General features: G+C 43.9%; 1 protein-coding gene across 1 annotated transcript in view; it reads right to left on the reverse strand.

The window, feature by feature from the left end:
* NELL1 (neural EGFL like 1) overlaps positions 1 to 25,648 on the reverse strand; it is a 784,769-nt gene that overhangs the window by 577,880 nt on the left and 181,241 nt on the right. The window contains exon 6 of the mRNA XM_075325359.1: positions 6,049 to 6,145. Within this exon, the coding sequence (XP_075181474.1) occupies positions 6,049 to 6,145 (97 nt within the window). The remainder of the gene's footprint in view (positions 1 to 6,048; positions 6,146 to 25,648) is intronic.

The raw sequence follows: 25,648 nt of genomic DNA on the forward strand, positions 1-25,648 counted from the left end.
ACCTTAATGGTTAAAGGCCCTGGGCCTTATCTGTACTTTGGTTCCTATCACTTGGGACCACTCCCTCCAGAATGGATCTCTAACCCTCACGTTGTTCTAGTCCAATGTTTAACCAACTCTCAAGGTTCACTCCATCTCTCATCTGATGTCTTTCTCCTACTGCCACAAATCACCCAATGCACACAGCCTTGACAGTCTGCAGACTATACATCCCTCATTACTCCACATTATGTCTTCACTGAAGTTCCAGATGGAAATGTCTTTGTCCTCATCAGCTGTCCCCTCCCACTGTAAGCTAGTCCTAAAATTAATTGTCTCTGACCCTGCAGTCTGTTGCTGGGCAGACTTAACCTTTCACACAGTTCTATGCAAACATTATAACACCTATAGGTATCGTTATCATGCGGTGCAATACTATACATTATAATATCCTACATTATACATAACAAACATTACCTATAACACAGCTACAATACAATACTATACAATTAACATGATGCAAAAAAACCGCAATTCACATTATACAACGTAATACACTGACACGATTGGTGTCTTTAGGGGTAGGAACGGGATAGCCACTGTCCACCACTCTTACACTTTTCCTACAAAAATTTAGATTTTTGACTGATCTATCTAAAGTTGGGGATACTGCTGACCATAATGTAAAGTTGGCAAGTTACGGAGGAGCAAGACATAACAGGCAAGATGTGTCACGTCACTCTAGACACAACAAGATCAAGACCAAAGGGGAAGATAATTACTTAAAGCATACCTAATGTTTCACAATAAGTTGACGTATATATGAGGAATAACACTGTCTGGTCATTATATGACTTGAATCCTGTATTTATCACCAGTTTTCCCCACTGCAAGGCCTAATTTTCAGTTGCCTTTGAGCTGGTGGGTGGAGACTAATCGCTATGATGTCTCCCATACACAGCACATGCAGACATGGGGTATTCCTGTTCTCCTGTCTTTATGTAGCACATGTCCAGAACCAGCAGCCGTATGGAAGACAGTATGCAGGAATAATAATATACAACATCACAGAGCTGTGTGGCAGCGAATCCAGCATTGAAGTGAGAGAAAACATTTGCTAGAAGCAGCATCTGGCTGTTTTTATGCCAATGTCCGTCTCAACTCCCGAATCCACAGTCCCCTTCTCCTATCCATCAGTTTTAAATGGAGATGTAACCTGATACTTCAGTGAGCTAGCAGTCTGTGCTGCCTTCACCAAGGTGGAGCAATTTTCAGAAGGCAGGGATAGAAATGACTCATAAGTGGAGAAAGAAGAAAATAGAACACAACCGCTTCTTTGCTTGCACTATTGATTTATGTGACGTTTGTTAAAAACATAGTGACCATTTAATGATACAAAAAAAACAAAGGAGCGGGTGACATTGGCAATATGGATGAAGACCATCAGAAATTCATGAACCTGCCATTGAGGAACCCGACAACCAGGGAAAAAAAAAAAAAAAAGAAGGACTGGACAAACCGCCATCCTGATTAAAAAAAGACTGGACAAACCGCCATCCTGATTAAAAAACGGACTGGACAAACCATCATCATGATCAAAAAAAGGACTGGACAAACCGCCATCCTGATCAAAAAAAGGACTGGACAAACCATCATCATGATCAAAAAAAGGCCTGGACAAACCGCCATCCTGATCAAAAAAAGGACTGGACAAACCGCCATCATGATCAAAAAAAAGACTGGACAAACCGCCATCCTGATCAAAAAAAGGACTGGACAAACCATCATCATGATCATAAAAAGGACTGGACAAACCGCCATCCTGATCAAAAAAAGGACTGGACAAACCATCATCGTGATCAAAAAAAGGACTGGACAAACCGCCATCCTGATCAAAAAAAGGACTGGACAAACCGCCATCCTGATCAAAAAAAGGACTGGACAAACCATCATCGTGATCAAAAAAAGGACTGGACAAACCGCCATCCTGATCAAAAAAAGGACTGGACAAACCGCCATCCTGATAAAAAAAAAGACTGGACAAACCGCCATCCTGATTAAAAAACGGACTGGACAAACCATCATCATGATCAAAAAAAGGACTGGACAAACCACCATCCTGATCAAAAAAAGGACTGGACAAACCATCATCGTGATCAAAAAAAGGACTGGACAAACCGCCATCCTGATCAAAAAAAGGACTGGACAAACCGCCATCCTGATCAAAAAAAAGACTGGACAAACCGCCATCCTGATCAAAAAAGGGACTGGACAAACCACCATCCTGATCAAAAAAAGGACTGGACAAACCACCATCCTGATCAAAAAAAGGACTGGACAAACCATCATCATGATCAAAAAAAGGACTGGACAAACCGCCATCCTGATAAAAAAAAAAAGACTAGAGAAACCATCATCATGATCAAAAAAAAGGACTGGACAAACCATCATCATGATCAAAAAAGGGACTGGACAAACCGCCATCCTGATCAAAAAAAGGACTGGACAAACCGCCATCCTGATCAAAAAAAAAGACTAGAGAAACCATCATCATGATCAAAAAAAAGGACTGGACAAACCATCATCATGATCAACCATGATCCTCATTAATTTATAATCATTACACAGGTCTTCAAGGGTAAAAGTGTTTGATAAGAGGTGATTTTTATATTCTTTTGATCTTAGAACTTAGTTAAAATATCAAAAAAATTCCATCACGTATAGATTTTTGTCACAAACACGGACTGTATAGGCTTGTTTTTGGACCAAACGGATTCCTTTGCGTGACCTCAGGTAGTTAATTTGTGGGTCATTAGATTGGTTAGAAATTTTGGATTCTGTGCTGTGATTGGCTGCTGTGGGTAGAGAAGATTTTCTTAAACCAAAGAGTGTGTTGGTGTCCATAGCATCCAATCACAGCATAGCTTTCATTTTACCTCAGAAGAAATAGAAATGAAAGCTGCAAATTGATTGGTTCTTATGGGTACAGTTTTGTTTTTGTAGCCAATTCATATGAGTGTGGTGGTGTCCATAGTAACCAATCAAAGCACAGCTTTCATTTTACCTCAGCAGTATAAAAACCAAAAGCTGCACTGTGATTGGTTGCTATGGGGAGCAAAAGTCAGATTTTCTTTCAGTCACAGTTCATCAGAGTGTGGTGCTGTGCGAACCACGATTCCTTTCAGCATTCAGTGGCTGTGGTGGATGAAGCTTCTGTTTCTAACAACGTGATCGAAAGGCCTACAAGGAGGTGTCATAAGTTAGCTGACAACATTTGCCACATTTGAGGTTGTTTTGTAGTGAAGAAACAATGAAGGAACATCATTGAGTTCGTTAGAAAAGTGTATTATGGGTAATTTGGTGTAAAACTAGATGATCAGGACAAGTCGTTGGCTCCACGTGTAATGCGTTCCGTTTGTGTGGAAGATCTACAACAGTGGTATAAATGGCAGAAAGAGCTTTCGTTTTTTTTTCGTGCCTATGATCTGGAGGGAACCGCAAAACCCTAGTGATGACTGCTACTTTTGCGCGTGCAACGTGGACAGATTAAACCATAAAAATAGGAAGGAAATTCTATACCCGGACCTCCTGTCTGCGATTCACCCTGTGCTTCATGGTCCAGGAATACCTGTCCCTTCACCTCTGTAGAAATTTGAAGATCCACCTGATTCAGAAGGTTGAAAAGCTAAAGAGCCGGATTTTGATGAAGACTTTCATGCTAGTCCCAACTAGCCACTTTTTTTCACATCTCAAATTAAAGGATTTAGTCTGAGACTTGGACCTTCCTAAACATTCGGCAGAACCTTTAGGCTCTAGACTAAAGGAAAAGAACCTGCTAGCTCCCGTTATCTGTTTTTCGTGGTACAGAAGCAGAGAAAAGAAATTCCTTCCATACTTTTCTCAAGACATTGCTCTTGTGTATTACAGTAACGTTCTTGGTCTGATGGAAAAATATAACATTGAGAACAATGTGAGCAAATGATCCATCCCAAAAATTTTGGAAAACTGTGACTGCACAATGGCAGTGAGTATGGTTCACTGCCTGAGGACATTCTGTGCACTTGAGGGAAAGCTATGAGAATTTATACTTTATTCTCAAAAACTTAAGTGTGTGGATCAAGGATGGTCAACATGTGGTGATCTAAAAGTTCTCTCTTTGCTTCTTGGGCAGCGAGAAGGATGCACAAAGTAACCATGGTTTTTGTGTGAATGGGACAGCCGGGATAGGTCTCATCGCTGGAGCCAAAAAGGATGGCCAAAGAGAACATCTTTGTAACATGGACTCAAGAACATAGTTGCAGAAAGTTTAGTTGATCCTACTAAAGTTCCCTTGCCACCACTTCACATTAGCTTGGACTGATGAAGTAGTTTGTGAAAGCTCTACCGAACGAAGGAGGCTTTCAAGTACCTGTGTACCAAGTTTCAGGGACTGTCCAAAGCAAATCTGAAGGATATCATTTTTTTGTGGGTCTCCATATTTGGAAACTCTTGATGGAAAACATGTTCGAAATAAAAACGAAGCAATTGAGAAAAGGGTTTGGGATTCTTTTAAAGAAGTTCTGAAGAAATTTCTAGGTAACAACAAAGATAAAAATTTTAAGTCCATCGTGGAGAACCTGCTGAAACGTGTCAAAGTCTTGGATTCTCTGATGAATTTGAAGTTACATTTTTTACATTCCCATTTGGATGACTTTCCTGAAGACCTTTATGCTGTTACCAAAAAGCAAGGAGAAAGACTTCATCAGGATATCAAGAAGATGGAACGATGATACCAAGGTAGATGGAAGGTGAACATCATGACTGTTGAATGCTTCACAGAGAAGATCAGCAGTCGTCTATAAGAGGAAAGGGATCCCGAGAAGCTTTGAACTTGAAGCCAAAAATGAAAGCGGGCAAGAAGAATTAGTTTCCAATAAAGGTGTAGAATGAACGTTCAATATTATATTATATTAATATATATATATATATATATATATATATATATATATATATATATATATATAAAATATATATACATAAAATTACATATATATATATATATATATATATATATATATATATATATATATATATATATATATATATATATATATATATATATATATATAAAATATATATATAAAATATATATATATATATTATATATATAAATATATATATATATATTATATATATAAATATATATATATTATATATATAAAATAATATATAAAATATATATACATATATATATTATATATATAAAATAATATATAAAATATATATACATATATATATTATATATATAAAATAATATATAATATATATATATATATATATATAAATATATATTTAATTATATATATATATATATATATATATATATATATATATAATTAAATATATATTTATATATAATTATATTATTGAATATATAATATATATATATATATATATATAAAAATATATTTTATATATATATATATATATATATATATATATATATATATATATATATATATTTTATATATATATATATATATATATATATATATATATAATTTTATGTATATATATTTTATATATTATTTTATATATATAATATATATATATATATATATATATATATATATATATATCATATATATTAATTATATTTTTATAATTATATATAAAATAATAAATGTATATTATATAAAAATATTTAAATATATTAAATATCTAAAAATAAAATATATATTATATATTAATATTATATATAATATTGTGCCATGGGATTTGAAAAAAATAAATAAATGAACCCACATTTTGCATTTGCTGAGTTATGAATCATGATTAACATCAACAGAAATGGAGAAAATACGAATCTACATTCTGTCTATAAATGTCAACAGACTCCTCTTCATCCAGAAGCTTCAGCTCCTACAAATACTGAGCAGTGCTGCAGAGTATGGCATTGTAAATCCTCAGTAATGCATTCAATATTCAGTATCAGTGTTTGCAATCATAGGGCCAGGCTTTGAAAGAGCTCAATATATGAGGATGTATTTTTCTAAAATCTCGATAGAAATTCCTGGACTATGCTCTTACCTTGAAAAATCCATGTTTCCTATTCCGCTGTCCAAGCCACAAGCTGCTGCCAGGCGACAGGTTACTCTCTGGAGGATCAATCACTCGCTCATAAATCCTAGGAAACAGAAATAACAAAAAAATTAAATAAAAATTGTAAAAAATTCCTAAAAGAACAAAAAATATAGCAAAAATATTGCAAGTAAACAGCACACGTGAGAGCCCCCTGCAGATAGCTGGGAGGTGTCCGTGGCCTCCATGGCTCATCATAGACCCACACGTGCATTTTATTAATTCATTGTTACAGGGTTCGTTCTTTGTGATTAAAACAATAAAACATTGAGATTTTCGTTCGCTCTTTGGATTCCTTTTAACAATGGGAAACCTGACACATGAAGCTGAACACATTCACAGAGACAATGTAATAAAATTCCAGAATTACAAGAGGATTGAAAGAGGATAGAAAAGCGATGCTTAAAAATCACAACAATTTTTGCAACCACAGATGTTCAAGTGATGAACCCAAGTAGCATATCCAGTACATCGTACATATCGATATCCATACCCACAAAGGGAATCTTTAAAGACCTACTGCAGTCAGGCAGGACATTTCAGATTTTTGTAGGCGAAAGCAATAAAATAATTACCGTATATTGTTGTACATAGAGATGGTACTATAGTACAGTAGTTATATTCTTGTACATAGGGGGCAGTATTCTAGTAGTTATATTTTTGTACATAGGAACAGTATTATAGCAGTTATATTCTTGTACATAGGAGCCTTATTATAGTAGTTATATTCTTGTACATAGGAGCAGTATTATAGCAGTTATATTCTTGTACATAGGAACAGTATTATAGTAGTTATATTCTTGTATATAGGAGCAGTATTACAGTAGTTATATTCTTGTACATAGGGGGCAGTATTATAGTACTTATATTCTTGTACATAGGGGCAGTATTATAGTAGTTATAGTCTTGTACATAGGGGCAGTATTATAGTAGTTATATTCTTGTTCATAGGGGCAGTATTATAGTAGTTATATTCTTGTATATAGGAGCAGTATTATAGTAGTTATATTCTTGTATATAGGAGCAGTATTATAGTAGTTATATTCTTGTACATAGGGAGCAGTATTATAGTAGTTATAGTCTTGTACATAGGGGGCAGTATTATAGTAGTTATAGTCTTGTACATAGGGGCAGTATTATAGTAGTTATATTCTTGTACATAGGAGCCTTATTATAGTAGTTATATTCTTGTATATAGGAGCAGTATTATAGCAGTTATATTCTTGTACATAGGAACAGTATTATAGTAGTTATATTCTTGTACATAGGGGGCAGTATTATAGTACTTATATTCTTGTACATAGGGGGCAGTATTATAGTAGTTATATTCTTGTACATAGGGGCAGTATTATAGTAGTTATATTCTTGTACATAGGGGCAGTATTATAGTAGTTATATTCTTGTACATAGGGGCAGTATTATAGTAGTTATATTCTTGTATATAGGAGCAGTATTATAGTAGTTATATTCTTGTATATAGGAGCAGTATTATAGTAGTTATATTCTTGTACATAGGGAGCAGTATTATAGTAGTTATAGTCTTGTACATAGGGGGCAGTATTATAGTAGTTATAGTCTTGTACATAGGGGCAGTATTATAGTAGTTATATTCTTGTACATAGGGGGCAGTATTATAGTAGTTATATTCTTCTACATAGGGGCAGTATTATAGTAGTTATATTCTTGTACATAGGGGGCAGTATTATAGTAGTTATATTCTTGTACATAGGGGCAGTATTATAGTAGTTATATTCTTGTACATAGGGGCAGTATTATAGTAGTTATAGTCTTGTACATAGGGGCAGTATTATAGTAGTTATATTCTTGTACATAGGGGCAGTATTATAGTAGATATATTCTTGTACATAGGGGGCAGTATTATAGTAGTTATATTCTTGTACATAGGGGCAGTATTATAGTAGTTATATTCTTGTACATAGGGGCAGTATTATAATAGTTATATTCTTGTACATAGGGGGCAGTATTATAGTAGTTATATTCTTGTACATAGAGGGCAGTATTATAGTAGTTATATTCTTGTACATAGGGGCAGTATTATAGTAGTTATATTCTTGTATGTACAGGGCAGTATTATAGTATTTATGTTACTATAGATAGGATGAAGTATTATGGTAGTTATAGAATAGGAGCAAGCATTAAAAGGACTGACATTCATAATTACTGTTCCATTCATGTTACTAGATTGACTGTTTTTGCAATTTTTAGTTATTTGCTAAAATTATTTCTCCTGCACATCTCACTAAATGGTTTTGAGCTAGATGTAATATGACTTTGGGAGCTCAAAAGAGCAGGATCCTAACAAATATGAGCCACTCCTGACATAACAGCTTCCAATCATCCCCGAATATATTCAGCCTCTGCCTTCATCCCCAGGAAAGGGAACTGATAAAGCGGACAGTGAGGGCAACGTGTCTGCTGTCTCCAGGCCCCAGCACTGTGCGGTGGATGAAAACATCTAGGGAGCAGGTTTTTTTGTGAATGTGAGCCGTGCATCATGTACTGAGCCTAACAGTAAGTGAAGCCATGGAATCAATTCAAATATCAAAAGTTATAAAAGTTGTTTCCTGCCTGGTTGCTTTTTACTTCAGATCACTTCTATATTCTTGCATTCACTTCTTTTTAACATAAATGCAATGTAAGTTAATTCTGCAGATTCTTAGTTTTTTTTACTTGTATTATACTAAAGACTTGCATATTTATTGTCACCTCCAGAGCTGCAGTCACAATTCTTTTGGTTTCTATCTGGAAATATTTGTACAATATTGTTGGGGAAATACTTTTTGTCCCCCCAGATGAATACCCTGTTTCCCCAAAATAAGACCAATCCTGAAAATAAGCCCTAGGAGGTTTTTGGGGGCTTTCTGGAGTATGCTTAAAATATAAGCCCTACTCCAAATGTGCTAGTGGCGGATTCATAAGTGTCCAAGCAACTAAAGCGTTAAAGAATACAGCAGCACCCTTCATGAAAGAAATCAAACATCTCCAAATGAAAGCAGGCACCCCACCAAGAGAAAGCAGACACCCCACCAAGAGAAAGCACCCACCCCCCCAAGAGAAAGGAGACACCCCCCCCAAGAGAAAGGAGACACCCCCCCCCCAAGAGAAAGGAGACACCCCACCAAGAGAAAGGAGACACCCCACCAAGAGAAAGGAGACACCCCACCAAGAGAAAGGAGACACCCCCCCAAGAGAAAGCACCCACCCCCCCAAGAGAAAGCACCCACCCCCCCAAGAGAAAGGAGACACCCCGCCAAGAGAAAGCAGACACCCCACCAAGAGAAAGCAGACACCCCCCCAAGAGAAAGCACCCACCCCCCCCAAGAGAAAGCACCCACCCCCCCCAAGAGAAAGCACCCACCCCCCCAAGAGAAAGGAGACACCCCGCCAAGAGAAAGGAGACACCCCACCAAGAGAAAGGAGACACCCCACCAATAGAAAGGAGACACCCCCCCCAAGAGAAATGAGACACCCCCCCCAAGAGAAATGAGACACCCCACCAAGAGAAAGCAGACACCCCCCCAAGAGAAAGCAGACACCCCACCAAGAGAAAGCAGACACCCCACCAAGAGAAAGCACCCACCCCACCAAGAGAAAGCACCCCCCCAAGAGAAAGCACCCCCCCCCCCCCAAGAGAAAGGAGACACCCCGCCAAGAGAAAGGAGACACCCCGCCAAGAGGAAGGAGACACCCCCCAAGAGAAATGAGACACCCCCCCAGAGAAATGAGACACCCCCCCAAGAGAAATGAGACACCCCCCCAAGAGAAATGAGACACCCCCCCAAGAGAAATGAGACACCCCCCCCAAGAGAAATGAGACACCCCACAAGAGAAAGCAGACACCCCACAAGAGAAAGCAGACACCCCCCCCAAGAGAAAGCAGACACCCCCCCCAAGAGAAAGCAGACACCCCCCAAGAGAAAGCAGACCCCCCCAAGAGAAAGTAGATACCCCCCAAGAGAAAGCAGATACCCCCCCAAGAGAAAGCAGACATCCCCCCCTCTCAAAGAGAAAGCAGACACAGCCACACCACCCACAAAAATCTGCACTCACCAGACAACAAACAATTACAGTTGGCAAGTGCTGATGGTGGATGGACTCTCACACAGAGATCTGTGTTGCTATCAGGTCCTTACCGTTCCAGCTGTATAGCACTGCAGTTCTCACAAACAGATCGGGTACCAGTATCACCCCGCCTGAGTGATATTGCTTCCAGTCACCAGAAGAAGCCAACCACTGTAGAACACAGTGAGAACTGATTTGTATATGAGAGCCCATTTACTTTCCCATGCTAATTGTTTGGGGTCTGGAAAGTGCCATTCTTTTGGGGGGTCTGCTTTCTTTGGGGGCAGCGGGATGTCACTACCTTTGGGGACACAGATGTCACCAGGTTTGGGGGCAGAGTGATGTCACCAGCTTTGGGGGCAGCGTGATGTCACCAGCTTTGGGGGCAGCGTGATGTCACCACCTTTGGGGGCAGCGTGATGTCACCAGCTTTGGAGGCAGCGTGAGGTCACTAGCTTTGGAGGGAGTGTGATGTCACTAACTTTGGGGGTAGTGGGAGGTCACTAGCTTTGGGGGTAGTGTGATGTCACTAGCTTTAGAGGGAGTGTGATGTCACTAGCTTTAGAGGGAGTGTGATGTCACTAGCTTTAGAGGGAGTGTGATGTCACTAGCTTTGGATGGAGTGTGATGTCACTAGCTTTGGGGTTAGTGTGAGGTCACCAGATTTGGAGGCAGTGTGAGGTCACCAGCTTTGGATGGAGTGTGATGTCACTAGCTTTGGAGGGAGTGTGATGTCACTAGCCTTGGGGACAATTATGTCAAGAGCCTTGGAGGCAGCGTGAGGTCACCAGCTTTGGAGGCAGCGTGAGGTCACCAGCTTTGGAGGCAGCGTGAGGTCACCAGCTTTGGAGGCAGCGTGAGGTCACCAGCTTTGGAGGCAGCGTGAGGTCACCAGCTTTGGAGGCAGCGTGAGGTCACCAGCTTTGGAGGCAGCGTGAGGTCACCAGCTTTGGAGGCAGCGTGAGGTCACCAGCTTTGGAGGCAGCGTGAGGTCACCAGCTTTGGAGGCAGCGTGAGGTCACCAGCTTTGGAGGCAGCGTGAGGTCACCAGCTTTGGAGGCAGCGTGAGGTCACCAGCTTTGGAGGCAGCGTGAGGTCACCAGCTTTGGAGGCAGCGTGAGGTCACCAGCTTTGGCGGCAGCGTGAGGTCACCAGCTTTGGAGGCAGCATGAGGTCACCAGCTTTGGAGGCAGCGTAAGGTCACCAGCTTTGGAGGCAGCGTAAGGTCACCAGCTTTGGAGGCAGCGTAAGGTCACCAGCTTTGGAGGCAGCGTAAGGTCACCAGCTTTGGAGGCAGCGTGACGTCACCAGCTTTGGAGGCAGCGTGACGTCACCAGCTTTGGAGGCAGCGTGACGTCACCAGCTTTGGAGGCAGCGTGAGGTCACCAGCTTTGGAGGCAGCGTGAGGTCACCAGCTTTGGAGGCAGCGTGAGGTCACCAGCTTTGGAGGCAGCGTGAGGTCACCAGCTTTGGAGGCAGCGTGAGGTCACCAGCTTTAGGAGCAGTGTGAGGTCACCAGCTTTGGAGGCAGTGTGAGGTCACCAGCTTTGGAGCAGTGTGAGGTCACCAGCTTTAGGAGCAGTGTGAGGTCACCAGCTTTAGGAGCAGTGTGAGGTCACCAGCTTTAGGAGCAGTGTGAGGTCACCAGCTTTAGGAGCAGTGTGAGGTCACCAGCTTTGGAGGCAGGGTGAGGTCACCAGCTTTGGAGGCAGGGTGAGGTCACCAGCTTTGGAGGCAGGGTGACTGCTACTATTTTTGGGAGGCAATGTAGCAGTCATTAGTTCTGGGATTATTTTATCCCTCAGTTGATACTGATGTCTCAGATATTTTTCTGATAATGAATTTATAGATTAGATAGATTATACGTGGCCTGTAATTTATGGGTTGGGGATTATGTTTGAGAAAACTTAAATCTCATCACAATCTGAACAAAATCACATTTTATAAAAATGCATCAAAGGAAAAGTGAAGATCCTGCGATGTCATCATTTTCACACATATCAGTCGATCGTTTCTGGGAAATTCCACCTCTCAATCCATAAACACAAACATCAAAGCCGAGCGAAACAGAGAAATATTGAATTTGGATTTATTCTGCTTAGTTAAAAGGTCTCTGTGTACTGCGGGGCAGGAGAGAGCGCGGCAAAGATTACAGAGTTAAATTAACCCTCGACACCATTCAATATCTTCTAAAGATGGCAGGTCAGAAGATAAAGGAGAAAAGCAGAAGGCAAGATGTACTACAGAAGAAAGACCAGATTTAAAGGGGAGGTCCAGTTTGGATATACCATCTTCAGAAGGTAGATCCTTGTTTTCCCTTAGGCTGTCCAAGGACTGGGATAATGCATATTGACTATTAGAATGGTAAAAAGTATTGCATCAAGAGAAATATATTTTATTTTATTTTTTATTTTAATTTTTTTATTTTAAATATGAAAAACTTTTTTGCATATGAACATTTTTATATTTTGAGTTGGGTATATGTATTTTTCATTTGGAATAATAAATATATATTTGAATTAAAAAACCTTAATGTGCGCCCCTGGACTAGTCAGGGCGTCACAGGGTACTGCACGCTCCATTTCTAGTGCAGGACTCAACCCCTCTTGGTTCCGGGTTTCCAACTTACAGCACTGCCTCCATCAGCATCCAAAATCCCAATCACACCTCGCACCACACCCTGTCAGGCACACCAGTGGGCTGCTAAGAAGTAATAGGGACGCCCACCGAGGGGTCAGGCAGGGAGGTGGGAGGTGACAAGTCAGTTGAGTGGTAGCCCTCAAGCAGTGAGGAGCTAGGAGGGAGCGTGTGGCTCCCGGGGAGGAGAAGATTGGGTTGCAGACGGTGTTATGGACCCGGAGGAGTCAGAGACCCGGTCGTGGGATCTTGGGACTGGGTGCCTGGCTTAGTCTCAGAGGACGGTCAGCAGCAAGTACAATAGCCGGTCTGGGACCGAAAGTATGGCGGGGTACTGGACCCTAGGTTGGGGAGAGGCTTCAAGCAACCCGGCAATTAACCTGCGGATGATAGGGCCTTTATGGACTGTCCCCACGAATCTCAGAGATCGGGGGCACTAGCGCAACGAGGGGGATAGGGCTTTCCAACCAAAGCAGCCTACTGAAATCCCAAGCGTGAGCTTCTGAGAGCAGGCTCCCTCACACAAAAAGTGGGGAGCGGGTCCCGGACAGCTTCAAGCTTACAGGCCACTTGGACACTACTATAATCGGTGCACGGAGGCAGGCTCTGGCCCCATCAGGCAGTGCCGCAGGGGACGGAGACCCAGACGAGCTCCAACAAGAGGGCAGCAGCACCCAGAGACTTGGTTTACTACATTGTCAGCGTCTGTTTTCCTTCTGAGTGAGTACCTAATCACCCCCTCCTCCCAACGAGCCTGCGCTCTCTTGCAATCCATCCCACCATCCAGAGTCCCGGGGCCTTCCCTACCCGTGGAGGGTAACGTCATCTGGCTGCCCCCATTCCACCACCCCGGGTACTCCAAACGGCGGCAGCGGTACTCCCCGTTTCCGCACACTATGGGTGCCATCACGAACTTTCTAATCCCCTGTAAATAACCCCCCCATTACATTTTAGAGTGACCCTGAGCCCCCGGGTCTGGAGACCCTCGAGCCACGAGTAGAGACACCCGGATCCGCTCGGTTCTACCACTGCTGGGGGTGGTACATTAACTTAAGGAAATAACCTCAACCCAAATACATGGCTTTGGAAGAACAATAGGGCACATGCATCAGCAGACCCCAGGGCCAAAACAAGGAATTTTGGTGCCCTAGGAAGACGAAGCCGAAGGTGCCCCATCCCCGATCAATCCTCAACTCCCAAGTAAAGGAATATATTCAATACTAAGGTAACAGAACACCATATGCACTCGCTCCCCCCTCCGATCTTTACCTTTTGCACCAACAAATCCCAACAAAAGTTAAAAAATGGTGTACTTAAAAGGTAGGCTCAATAGGGAGTGCATTCTCAAAGTTAGATATAGAATCACTCATTGTTTATGGACCATTTACAGAATAGGAGGGACAAAAAGTCATAGTCATCCCTCACGTCCTTGTCAAACCCAAGGATAATCATGAATATTAATAAGGATCAACCCCCATACATATTAGACTATTGGACAATCCCGCTAATATCTGCGGGTTCAGATGACTTCAGTCTAATTCCGACTGCAAAAAAAAAAATCACCTCAATTCTGACATTCTTTTTTGGGAATTCTTTTTACGGCGCACATTGTGTGCTAATAATGACCTGGAGCCACGATTCTCCTCATCAGTACAATTACGGTGATACAAAACTTGTCCGGTTTTATTATTTTAGTGTCGGAAAAAAAAATTGGAAATTTGTAAAAAATAATTTTTTTGTATTGTCGAAATTTGCCAAGACCCGTAACGTTTTCATTTTTGGGTCGATAGTGCTGCATGATGGTTTATTATTTTTTGGGGTGAGTTTTTTATTGATACTACACACAAAGCACACACGCCAATATATATCACACTCATACTCATAGAAAAATATACATATATACATACACAAATATACACTGGTGTGAAAAAGTGTTTGCCCCCTTCCTGATCTCTGCATGATGTCTAGCATTTGAGGATCTTTTGATCCTCACTTTGTCAGGCAGGTCTTATTTAAGTGATTTCTTAATTGAAACCAGGTGTGGCAGTAACAAGGCCTGGGTGTGGTTAGTGAAATAGAACTCAGCTTTTAAAGATATGATAAAGCACTGTTAATTTATGTTTTAAGGGGAGGTGGCAATCACTTTTCACACAGGCCCCTGTAGGTTTGGATTTTTTCCCCTTAATAATAAAGATCTTTGTTTATAAACTGTATTTTTGTGTTTTCTTTCTCTAATATTTACATTTGTTTGAGGATCTTAAACACTTAAAGGGAACCAACCAGCAGGATTTTTATATATAAAGTAAAGCCAGCGCTATACTGGCGCTAGGATGCTGAATGTAAGCATAGCTTATGTTCTGAGGTTCTATGTTTTGTTTCAGAAATATGTGCAAGTAAAGATCCAGCAATGCACTGTTATTTGATTGACAAGTGCAACAGGAGCGGGAATATGTGGGTTGGGTCTTGCCATCTATTCGTGCCCCTGTCTGCCTGCCTGGCCTGCCTATCCCTGTCACCATCAAAGACGTTAATTCTGGCGCAGACAGACAGAGGTGGGAATAGATAGCCAGACCCAACCCACATATTCCCTTCCTGTTGCACCTGTCAATCAAATAGCAGTGCATTGCTGGAACTTTACTTGCACATATTTCTGAAATAAAACCTCCAATCTCAGAACAAAAGTTATGCTTACATTCAGCAATCTAGCACCAGTATAGCACTGGCTTTACTTTATATACGAAAATGTACCGCCCTCGTGCCAGCAGCAGGGCTGCTCGAATCCGGACCCGCTGTGCGTGGCTCGAGTAGTCTCCGGACCCTGGGGTCTCGCGGTCACTTCGATTGAAAAGGGGGTTGTTTGGTTGGGGATTTTGAGTCTGTGTGTCGTGACGCCACCCACGGTGTATGGTGAGCTGGGACACCACCGCTGCGGTTAGGGAGCACCCGGGAAGAAGGTCTCGCAGCAAGTTGTTAACCCCTCCGTGGATAGGGATGGATGCCCCGGGGCTCGGTCTTTCGGTGCTGGGGATGGTGATGGTGATGGTGAGGGTCAGCGCGCCTGGACGGACCAGGGTAGATTGGTTTACCAATTGGACTCGTGTGCAATAATTACAACAGTGAGTAAACCAAATTGTCAGTGGCCGGCCGCCGCATCCGGGTGTATTTGGGTCCCACACCCGGGGTGATGGTCTGTGTCACTTTCCTCTGCACTGTTTAATAAGTTCTCTTCGGACTACCCTGCTTGAAACACAGGAGCCCGCTCCCAGAACTACGGATGGGAGCCTTGCCCTCAGACGCTGACCTGTGGGATCTCTCAGGCTTTTGCGGAGGCCCTATCCCTCTATGTGGGTGGTTGTCTTCCTTAGGGACTTTGTGTGGGACTGGACCTATGATCCTGCCCTCAACCGGTGAATTAGCGTGGCTGGCTGTTCCTAATCCTCGTTTCAGGGTACCCCCTCTGTGCACGGTTTCCGGTTCGGTTCTCCGGTATCTGCACCGGTTGGCTCCAACCCTGTCCCGGTCTGCCTCGGATCCCCGTAGCCGTCTTCCCGTCTCCTGACAGACATGGACCACCGTCTGCCACCTAGCCAGGACGCCGGGCTCCAACCCAGACGTCTCCCTCAAGTTGGCGCCTGGTGACAGTCTGCCACTGTCACTTCTCACTCCTCCTCCCTCCTCTCAACTTGACTGCAAAACTAGACTTGACTAACGTGTTTCCCTCCCCTGGTGTTCTAGACCCCTAGGTGGGCGTTCTCCATCCGCATTGGTCCAGCCCACTGGTGTGTCTGTCTTACTCTGGGGGGGTGACTAGGGTTTCAATTTGGCTAAGATGTAACCCTTTGAGGGACGGTGTTCTGTGGGGGCCTATTGTGTGACTACCTGGTTTTGCCAGGGCGTCACAAAAATCCTGCTGGTTGGTTCCCTTTAAGTGTGACAAGCATGCAAAAGAATACGAAATTAAGAAGGGGACAAACACTTTTTCACACCCCTGTATGTATGCAGCTAATGCCGGCCATGCAGGGAGGGAGCGCCCGTCGGAGTCAGTGACACCGCTCCCCTGTGTGCCTGCGCCCCGGCTGTCAGGATGCTCAATGCCTGCGGACAGAGGAGGCACCGGCTGCATTGCCAGCCATCGAGAAATTCCAGGACAGACAGTAAAAATACGGCACTTTTTCGCACAGCACCTGCTGAAGTTTTTTATTTGGACATTTGCTAATATAACTGCAAGATATCCAGAATGTAGGAACGTTCCTGGAGGATGCAGCTGATTATTTCATGAGCGCACGGCATGTTGACTATCAGACGTACCTTGTCTCCATTTCCAGAATCTTAATTTACCCAAACAAAGGACAACTTTCCCTCCCAAGGAATTTACCATTCCATAGGAGACCGAAAACAAAGTCCGCTTTGCTCCCCATCCTCATTTTCAAGCAGCGCACCATCTGCCACACGGAGGAGCTGCGCGGAGACAACTCAAGTACAGGGTTCCGGCACGTCTCTATTCTCATTTTATTTATTTATCCGGTTATATAAAAGTTTCATTACAGACGCTGCCGAAGACCAGAACTGTCAATCTTCAGGCTGCAGCACATGAAAAATCAGATGATACAAAGAAATGATATGAAATGATCCCCGAGGATCTGGAGGAAAACGCTTCTCGTGGAGAAGAGCCTTCACTTTTTGCAACTCAGAAAATCCCTAAAATGATGAGAGGGTTTAGGGCGCTGACACCGGCGCTGTCTGAGCCGCCACTTTTCAGATTGTCCTGCGTACGCTGGGGGCAGGATCAGCAGTTATCAGAGGATGGGGATAGAATGAAAAGTAACTGGAAGGCCGGGTGCACCCCTGACTACAGATGGTGGGGACATCTCCGCTCCTCCATGCCCGGCACGATACAGAGCATTTCACTACATTACCCATAGAAGCCAATAAGCCATTTCTTATGCTTAGATTTTTGCTGTACTCGAAGACTGTAAGGAAGAGGTTAATCCGCGCTGCCGTAGAATAGGTATGAAACGTTTGCCGACGCGCTTCGGAGTAAAAATATTCCTAGTTTGTGATTGTCCTGAAGGAGTTTTTACTCCGAAACGCGTTGACAAATCGTATCCAGGATTTTCCTCTTCTGGCATTCTTGTCTACGGCAGCGTGGATTAACCTCTTTCTTCCGGTATTCATTCACCGCGGGGCTGCGGCAGCCGTATCATGTTTCTCCAGCGATTGTGACTTTCACAATAAATGCTGTGGAGAAACATGCTCACCAGGAAAAGTTGTGAAAGATTGTAAAGCAGTTACCGGCGTCCCCACACTATCTGGCCCTCCTCTCCCGGCGGGGATGCCGGCACACTCAACCCCTTGGCTGTTCAGCAGAGTCTGCTCCATCCCCGATCTCTGCGCACACTACATAGGTCTCCTGGGAGCAAACTTTGGGAGTGTGCACTTTTTCTTAAAGGTCTAGCCTGCCCTAACCCAGAAGTGTCTCTAAGTCAATGGCTGAGGGGCACGATGTTTTTAAGGCATCCTCCCTGTTTGAGAGGTGCCTGGAAAACATGGTTTATCCTGTAGAGAAGCGTTGCTACTTGTCAGGTCCCCTTGTGGTGCTGTTACCTTACCATGTACAGTATTGCTGATACCCAACTGTGTCCCAGTACCTGATTTATCCACTACTGCACCTAACCATGCCAGCTGTACCCGCTGTTGCACCTAACCGTACCAGACGCATCTGCTGCTGCACCAAACTGTACCAACCATAGCTGCGGCCACTACCAGTGGGCTCCTATATACAGCATTCTAACATGCTGTATATAAGAGCCCAGGCCACTGTGTAGAACGTAAAAATCACTTTATAATACTTACCTAAACGGTCGCGCGGTGGAGTTGGGTCATATGGGCGTCTCCATTCTCCGGTGTCGGCGGTTCCTCTTTCAGCCATCTTTGTTGTCCTTCTTCTGAAGCCTGGTGCATGATGCGTGCTACATCATCCTCACTTGCCGACATTGAGGTCATACGTAGGTGCACTTTGATCTGTCCTGAGCAAGTTAGATCAAAGAATTGTAGTGCGCATGCGCGGGACCGGCGGATGTGTATGACTTAGGATGCGTCATGCACACAGGCTTCAGAAGGAGGACGAAGATGGCCAAAAGAGGAGGCACCAGAGAAAGGAGACGCCCATGTGGCCAACTCCACCGCAGCGACCGTTTAGTGAGTATTATAAAGTTTTTTATGTTCTACACAGTGGCCTGGGCTCTTATATACAGCATGTTAGAATGTTGTATATAAGTGTACCGCCCCACGCTCGGCGACAGCCGAGCCGCTCGGATTCGGACTCGCCGGGTGGTGACTCGAGCGTCTCCGGACCCGGGGGACCCATGGTCCACTTCGATCTGAAGGGGGACTGGTGCTTTAAGGGGACGTAGGTGTACGGCCGGAGCAGTGTTTGAGTTCGTGACGCCACCCACAGGTTGTGGTGAAGGTGGGCACCACCGCTGCGGTTACTGGGCACCCGGGGGAGATGTTGCGCAGCTAGATGTTAACCCCTCCGTGGGCAGAGGTGATGGCCCCGGGACCCTTTGGGGTGTTTGTTAGGCAGTGCAGGGAGGTGCGCGGCCGGAGGGCACTGTTGTACTCACGATTAGTAACACACACAAATCTCTGGTAAACCAAGATGATGGTGGTCGGTGCCCGCAGCCGGCTGCGTCTGGTCCCCCACCCGGTTGATGGTCTCTGCCTTTTTCCTGCACCGTGTTGTGTATTGTAGGCTGCCTGCGCTTCAGCATCAGGAGTCCGCTCCCCAGCTTTGTGGATGTCGGGAGAGCCCTTTGCCCGCAGACGCTGGCCTGTGGGATCTCTCTGCCTGTACGGTGGCTTTCTATCCCCCTCGTTGGGCTGTTTTCTTCTTTCGGGACTTTGGGTGGGAAAGGACCTAAAGTCCTAGCCTCAATCAGTTAATTAACTCAGTCCAGTAGGTTCTGGACCTCGTTTCAGGGTCTGAGTACCCCCCTTTGTGCTGCAGTTTCCAGTCTGTTCCCTGGATCGGTACCGGCAGGCCACTACCCTGGGCCACTACCCTGTCCCGGTCCACCACGGTTCCACCGAGCCTTCTTCCCGGCTCCTGCGGGCAGAGGCCTCCGTATGCCTCTTAGCCAGAGGTGCCAGGGCTCCAACCCAGACACCTGTCAGACTGCTGCAGACCTGGGCACAGGCCTGCCTCCTCTCTTGAACTCTGAGACTCATCTAACTTGTTTCTCCTGCCTCAGGTCATGTGAACTCCTCGGTGGGCGTCGCCAACCCCCTAGCTCCACCCCCTGGTGTGTCCATCAAGCCCTGAGGGAGGTGACCAGGTTTTAAGGATTGGCTGCTGTCACCTTGTTAGGGGACTGGTGTTGTGCGGGGGTCTGTGACTACCTTGCTAGTCCAGGGCATCACATAAGAGCTCACTGGTGGTGGCCGCAGCTTATAGTCGCCAAATCTGCTGACAGGTTCCCTTTAAGTCCCAGCCCTCAGGTGTACCATGTGCTGCGGCTCGGTGGGTCTACTCCTACTCACACCTGCGAGCACAAGAGATAAAGGTTTTGCACTATTTTGTTCTCCAGCTATCTACCATAGATTTTTGCTGTATCGCAAATCTGTGAACTTCCGCTTTACTCACAAACAAGACGGTTACCCATTGTTAATGAGGTATACTCAACATTATCCGCTACTTACCACTAGCTTTCTCCTATAGACAATGAATGGAGCGGAGGTGGAGTATGCTCAAGTCTGCTCCATTCAGCACAGCCCGCTCTTGGGATCCGGAACCGCGTTCCTCAATGTTAGACCTCAGTAATCCATCAGCTATACTTGTTCAGAGATCACTTACTTTGGATTCTAGGAACACTCCTTCAACACCCCTCAACAATGGGGCTAGAGGGGTCATTTTTTTTAAAGGGAAACCATCAGCAGATTTTTGCTATGTAATCTGAGAGCAGTATGATGTAGAAACAGAGAGCCTGAATCCAGCTCTGTGTCACTTATTGGGCTGCCTGGTGCAGTTTTGATAATATGCCCGTTTTCCTGGCTCTAGATGTCGCACTGCTCAGAATCCTGAGCTGTATATAACCTTGCCAACACCACTGATTGGCAACATGTGCAATGTACCAATAAATCTGCCAATCAGTGGTGAGTAGGGCTATACAGATTAGGGCGCTCTCACACATCCGGCTTTTCGCCGCAGCGCACGCCAGTACAGTATGATACAGTACAATGGTAGCACCGCAACTTCCGGGTCACATGCTCTGGTCACATGACAGTATGTGACCGGCGCTTGTTGCGCTGCCAGTGTACTGTATACACTATACTAGCGTGCGCCGCATCCGTCAAACCGGTGAAAAGCCGGATGTGTGAGAGCGCCCTTAGCTGGACTGGTTTGCACATGACACCTAGTCCAGCAGTGATAATCTCCTGCTGATAAAACACTGATTGTATTGAAACTACAGCACACAGCCTAGTAGGTGACACAACTGGAATTAGGGTCTCCTGCCCTATATTATGCTGCTACTAGATGTAACAGCAAAACTTGCCGACAGATTCACGTTAACTGAAGACATCATGTTTGAACTGAAGACACCCAATGACATAACTACAGATACATTGTATCCTGATCTCCACAAAGTCACCACACACACTTCAATCACCTGCAAAGCTGCATACAGGACTCTGTTGGCCGATACTAGGGTCTGACATGACGTGAAAACTCAACACAGCTTATCTGATGGAGGTGCATCCCTGTGGGAAAGCTTTTGACAGCAGGGGCCAGCAGAGAGCTATGGGGTCATCAAGACTCTGAATGCAGCTCTGGATGGGATTGTGTCACGTTCGGTATGGGGAAGTACTGTCAGTGGCAAAAGGGAAGGGTAAGGGGACCCCTACGTCTATGGAAGGGGGGAGATGGTGACCCCCCTGACCAAACCTACAGCTGGTCCCTGGGGTCCCTCACCATCCTAGATAGGGTCCGCACCTATGCGCCGAGCCGGATACCTGACCCTAGGTATTCCTAATGCTGGACCCTAAATAGAGAAAGGGTGGGATGAACTCTTCGTCAATCCCCCTTAATGCTAAGAGAAGACAGAAGGAGGATACACGGGGAAAAAAGCATGACACTTCTCCACAGATGACACACGCAGGAGTTCAGCAATGATACCACAGAGGAGTACAAGCCACCTGCTTGCAACCAGAGCTAGAATGAACTGAATAATGATTGTTGTATGTATACCCTCTTTCACTGTAAAGCGCCCTGGAATAAATGGCGCTATAATAAATAATAATAATAATATCACCAGCACCAGCTCAGGGAAGAAGAAAGTATTTAAGCACCAAGAAAATACTGATGATCAGCAGCTGGGTGGAAGGCGGGCTACTGCTGGATCCAAAAGGGGAAGAGATGAAAATACAGTAGAAAGCTACCTATACCAATGAATACTGACAGCAGAAACAATAGGAAGTCACAGCATTCTGCACACCCAGACGCTGTGACCTTCTATGGCCAGAAACCACATGACTGTCTTTCACCTGTGACATATTGGAGAATAAGTAATGAATTGTGCAACACTGTTACACAGCAATTAGACATTGTTTCCATCAGTAATAACGGGCATTTATGGGGCAGTAGTGTAGACAGAAGAGCTTTTTTCGGGAAGCGGACACCTAGGGATTGCAAACAACCACCCTCTGCATGTGCATAGCTGTAGATATGCAGCAGAATTAGGTGGGGGTCCTCTGTGGGGCTATAGATAAGCAGAAGACAGAGAGGATTGAAGTCGTAATCACTTTTAAGCAAGTGCCTGAAAACATCACTGGACGCCTAAGAAAGAGAAATTGAAAAGTCGGAGAAACTCATATCCCAACTGAGTTCTCTGCACGAGCGGCACACAAAACCCATCTACATATAAAACAAATCCGAGCGGGAGCCGCCTGGGAGGCCGGGGGAGGAAGGTGGCGGAGCCGCCACCGGGAGCACAGCCGAAAACTAATTCTCAACTCATTATTACCATAGACAGAGAAAAAGGAGTCTCCGCTCCAGAAAATAACTCTCCTGAAATACTCTGTGCTGCTAGAAACCTTGATAAGATTCTAGAATGTAACTTTGGATGACGTCCTAAAGGAGGAAAAATTATATTCAGAATGGAGTCAGCAAGGTAGACACTCCTCGAAGTGTCACCCCGCCCAATGGCCAGTGGCGTAACTCGAAGCTCATGAGCCCTAATGCAAAAGCTCCAACGGGGGCCCCAATTATTGTAAACTTTTGATAGTATTATTCTTTTCTTCTAGACCAAAGGGCTTTTGGAGCCCAAAATCTTTCATAGTATTGGTCTTTTCTTGTCGACGAAAAGGGACTTTTGGAGCCTCAAATCTTCCATAGTATTGGCCTTTTCTTGTAGACCAAAGGGACTTTTTGAGTCCCAAATTTTCCATAGTATTGGTCTTTTCTTATAGACCATAAGAACATTTGGAGCCCCAAATCTTCCATAGTATTGGTCTTTTCTTCAAAACCAAAGGGGACTTTTGGAACCCCAAATCTTCCATAGTATTGGACTCTTCTTCTAGACCAAAGTGGACTTTTGGACCCCAAATCTTCCATAGTATTGGTCTTTTCTTCTAGACCAAAGGGGACTTTTGGAGCCCCAAATCTTTAATAGTATTGGTCTTTTCTTCTAGACCAAAGGGGACTTTTGGAGCCCCAAATCTTTAATAGTATTGGTCTTTTCTTCTAGACCAAAGGGACTTTTGGACCCCAAATCTTCCATAGTATTGGTCTTTTCTTCTAGACCAAAGGGGACTTTTGGAGCCCCAAATCTTTAATAGTATTGGTCTTTTCTTCTAGACCAAAGGGGACTTTTGGAGCCCCAAATCTTCCATAGTATTGGTCTTTTCTTCTAGACCAAAGGGGACTTTTGGAGCCTCAAATCTTCCATAGTATTGGTCTTTTCTTGTAGACCAAAGGGACTTTTTGAGTCCCAAATTTTCCATAGTATTGGTCTTTTCTTATAGACCATAAGAACATTTGGAACCCCAAATCTTCCATAGTATTGGTCTTTTCTTCAAAACCAAAGGGGACTTTTGGAACCTCAAATCTTTAATAGTATTGGTCTTTTCTTCAAAACCAAAGGGGACTTTTGGAACCCCAAATCTTCCATAGTATTGGTCTCTTCTTCTAGACCAAAGTGGACTTTTGGACCCCAAATCTTCCATAGTATTGGCCTTTTCTTCTAGACCAAAGGGACTTTTGGAGCCCCAAATCTTCCATAGTATTGGTCTCTTCTTCTAGACCAAAGGGACTTTTGGAGCCCCAAATCTTCCATAGTATTGGTCTTTTCTTCTAGACCAAAGGGACTTTTGGAGCCCCAAATCTTCCATAGTATTGGTCTTTTCTTCTAGACCAAAGGGGACTTTTGGACCCCAAATCTTCCATAGTATTGGTCTTTTCTTCTAGACCAAAGAGGACTTTTGGAGCCCCAAATCTTTCATAGTATTGGTCTTTTCTTATAGACCATGAGAACATTTTAAGCCCCAAATTCTCCATAGTATTGGTCTTTTCTTCTAGACCAAAGAAACTTTTGGAGCCCTAAATCTATTAGAGTATCGGTCTTTTCTTATAGACCAAAAGGGACTTTTGAGCTCCAAATCTTCCATAGTATTGGTATTTTCTTCTAGACCAAAGGGACTTTTGGCGCCCCCTAGGCTCCAGGTCCAGAGTACAATTGCAACCCCTGCAACAATTGCGGTTACGGCAATGCCTACAGCACTTTGGGCCGTCCGCCCCCTACACAACCGGATGATCACTTGCAAGGGTTAAGATCAAAGTGATTCTCGGCTTTATAATTCATTTACGTTTTATGTTTCCACTGCTCAAAAGAAAACCAATTTTCCTTGTGTAAATTTAGAGACGTCCCGTTATCTCCACCGTCTGCAGCTCCGAATAAAAACCCAATTTAGATAACGGCTGCGGCTTTGCTGCAGGACTCTGTTCCACATCTCGTCGTCGCCGGTCGCCGCCATTGCCGTCGCTTCAACGTCTTTATGCAAAAAAAAAAAAAAGAAAAAAAAAGAAGAAGTTTGTGTTTTAATCTGAAAATTGTGATATGGCAAAGAGCGGCGGCTCAGGAATATTAAAGAGCGGAGAACGCTGCGCTCAGCAAGTTCAATTATTAAAGCCTCCAGCTTGTATATTGGGATTTCACAGTCGTGATAAGAAAAAAATCGTTTGTGGCAAATTTTATTATTAAACACGCGAAAAGCTTAGTAAAAAAATAAAGAAATAAGTGGCGCTTTAATCAGATGCACTTCACCCTCGCATGCGTTACTGGCCCTTTAAGAAATTTCCAACTGGTAACGATAGAGAAATTGATTGGTTAATTAAAAAGACGCAAGATACAAAGAGTCGGCTTGTAATGAGAATTAACCCCACGAGCGCTGCTGCTCTTCAAAAGTGCAAGGAACGGGCGGTACATTACGCTAATTTTATAAATGTGCGAAAGGTTGACATAAATCATTTGGAAAGGCCCAAAGGCGAGAATAAGCGTATATAGTCATATTTAAAGGAGTGGCACAGGAACGTACGCAAGAACAATGAAACTTATGAACATTGAAAAACTAAAACTGTGCCGGACCGCCTGGTTCTTAAACGGAGTGAGAAGCTTAGATACAGCGCTCAACACCGAGCTTTACAGATCATAGGCTTAGGTATAGGACTTGGTAGAAGGTATTGTGTTGCCCATGGCTATGGGGTACTCGGTTCCGGGCCGTATATGTACGGGGATGCTGTGTCACGGTTGTGTAACGGCCAATGCCCGGTTCT

Source organism: Anomaloglossus baeobatrachus, chromosome 10, assembly GCF_048569485.1.
Source record: "Anomaloglossus baeobatrachus isolate aAnoBae1 chromosome 10, aAnoBae1.hap1, whole genome shotgun sequence".
In the NCBI taxonomy this organism is placed as follows: domain Eukaryota; kingdom Metazoa; phylum Chordata; class Amphibia; order Anura; family Aromobatidae; genus Anomaloglossus; species Anomaloglossus baeobatrachus.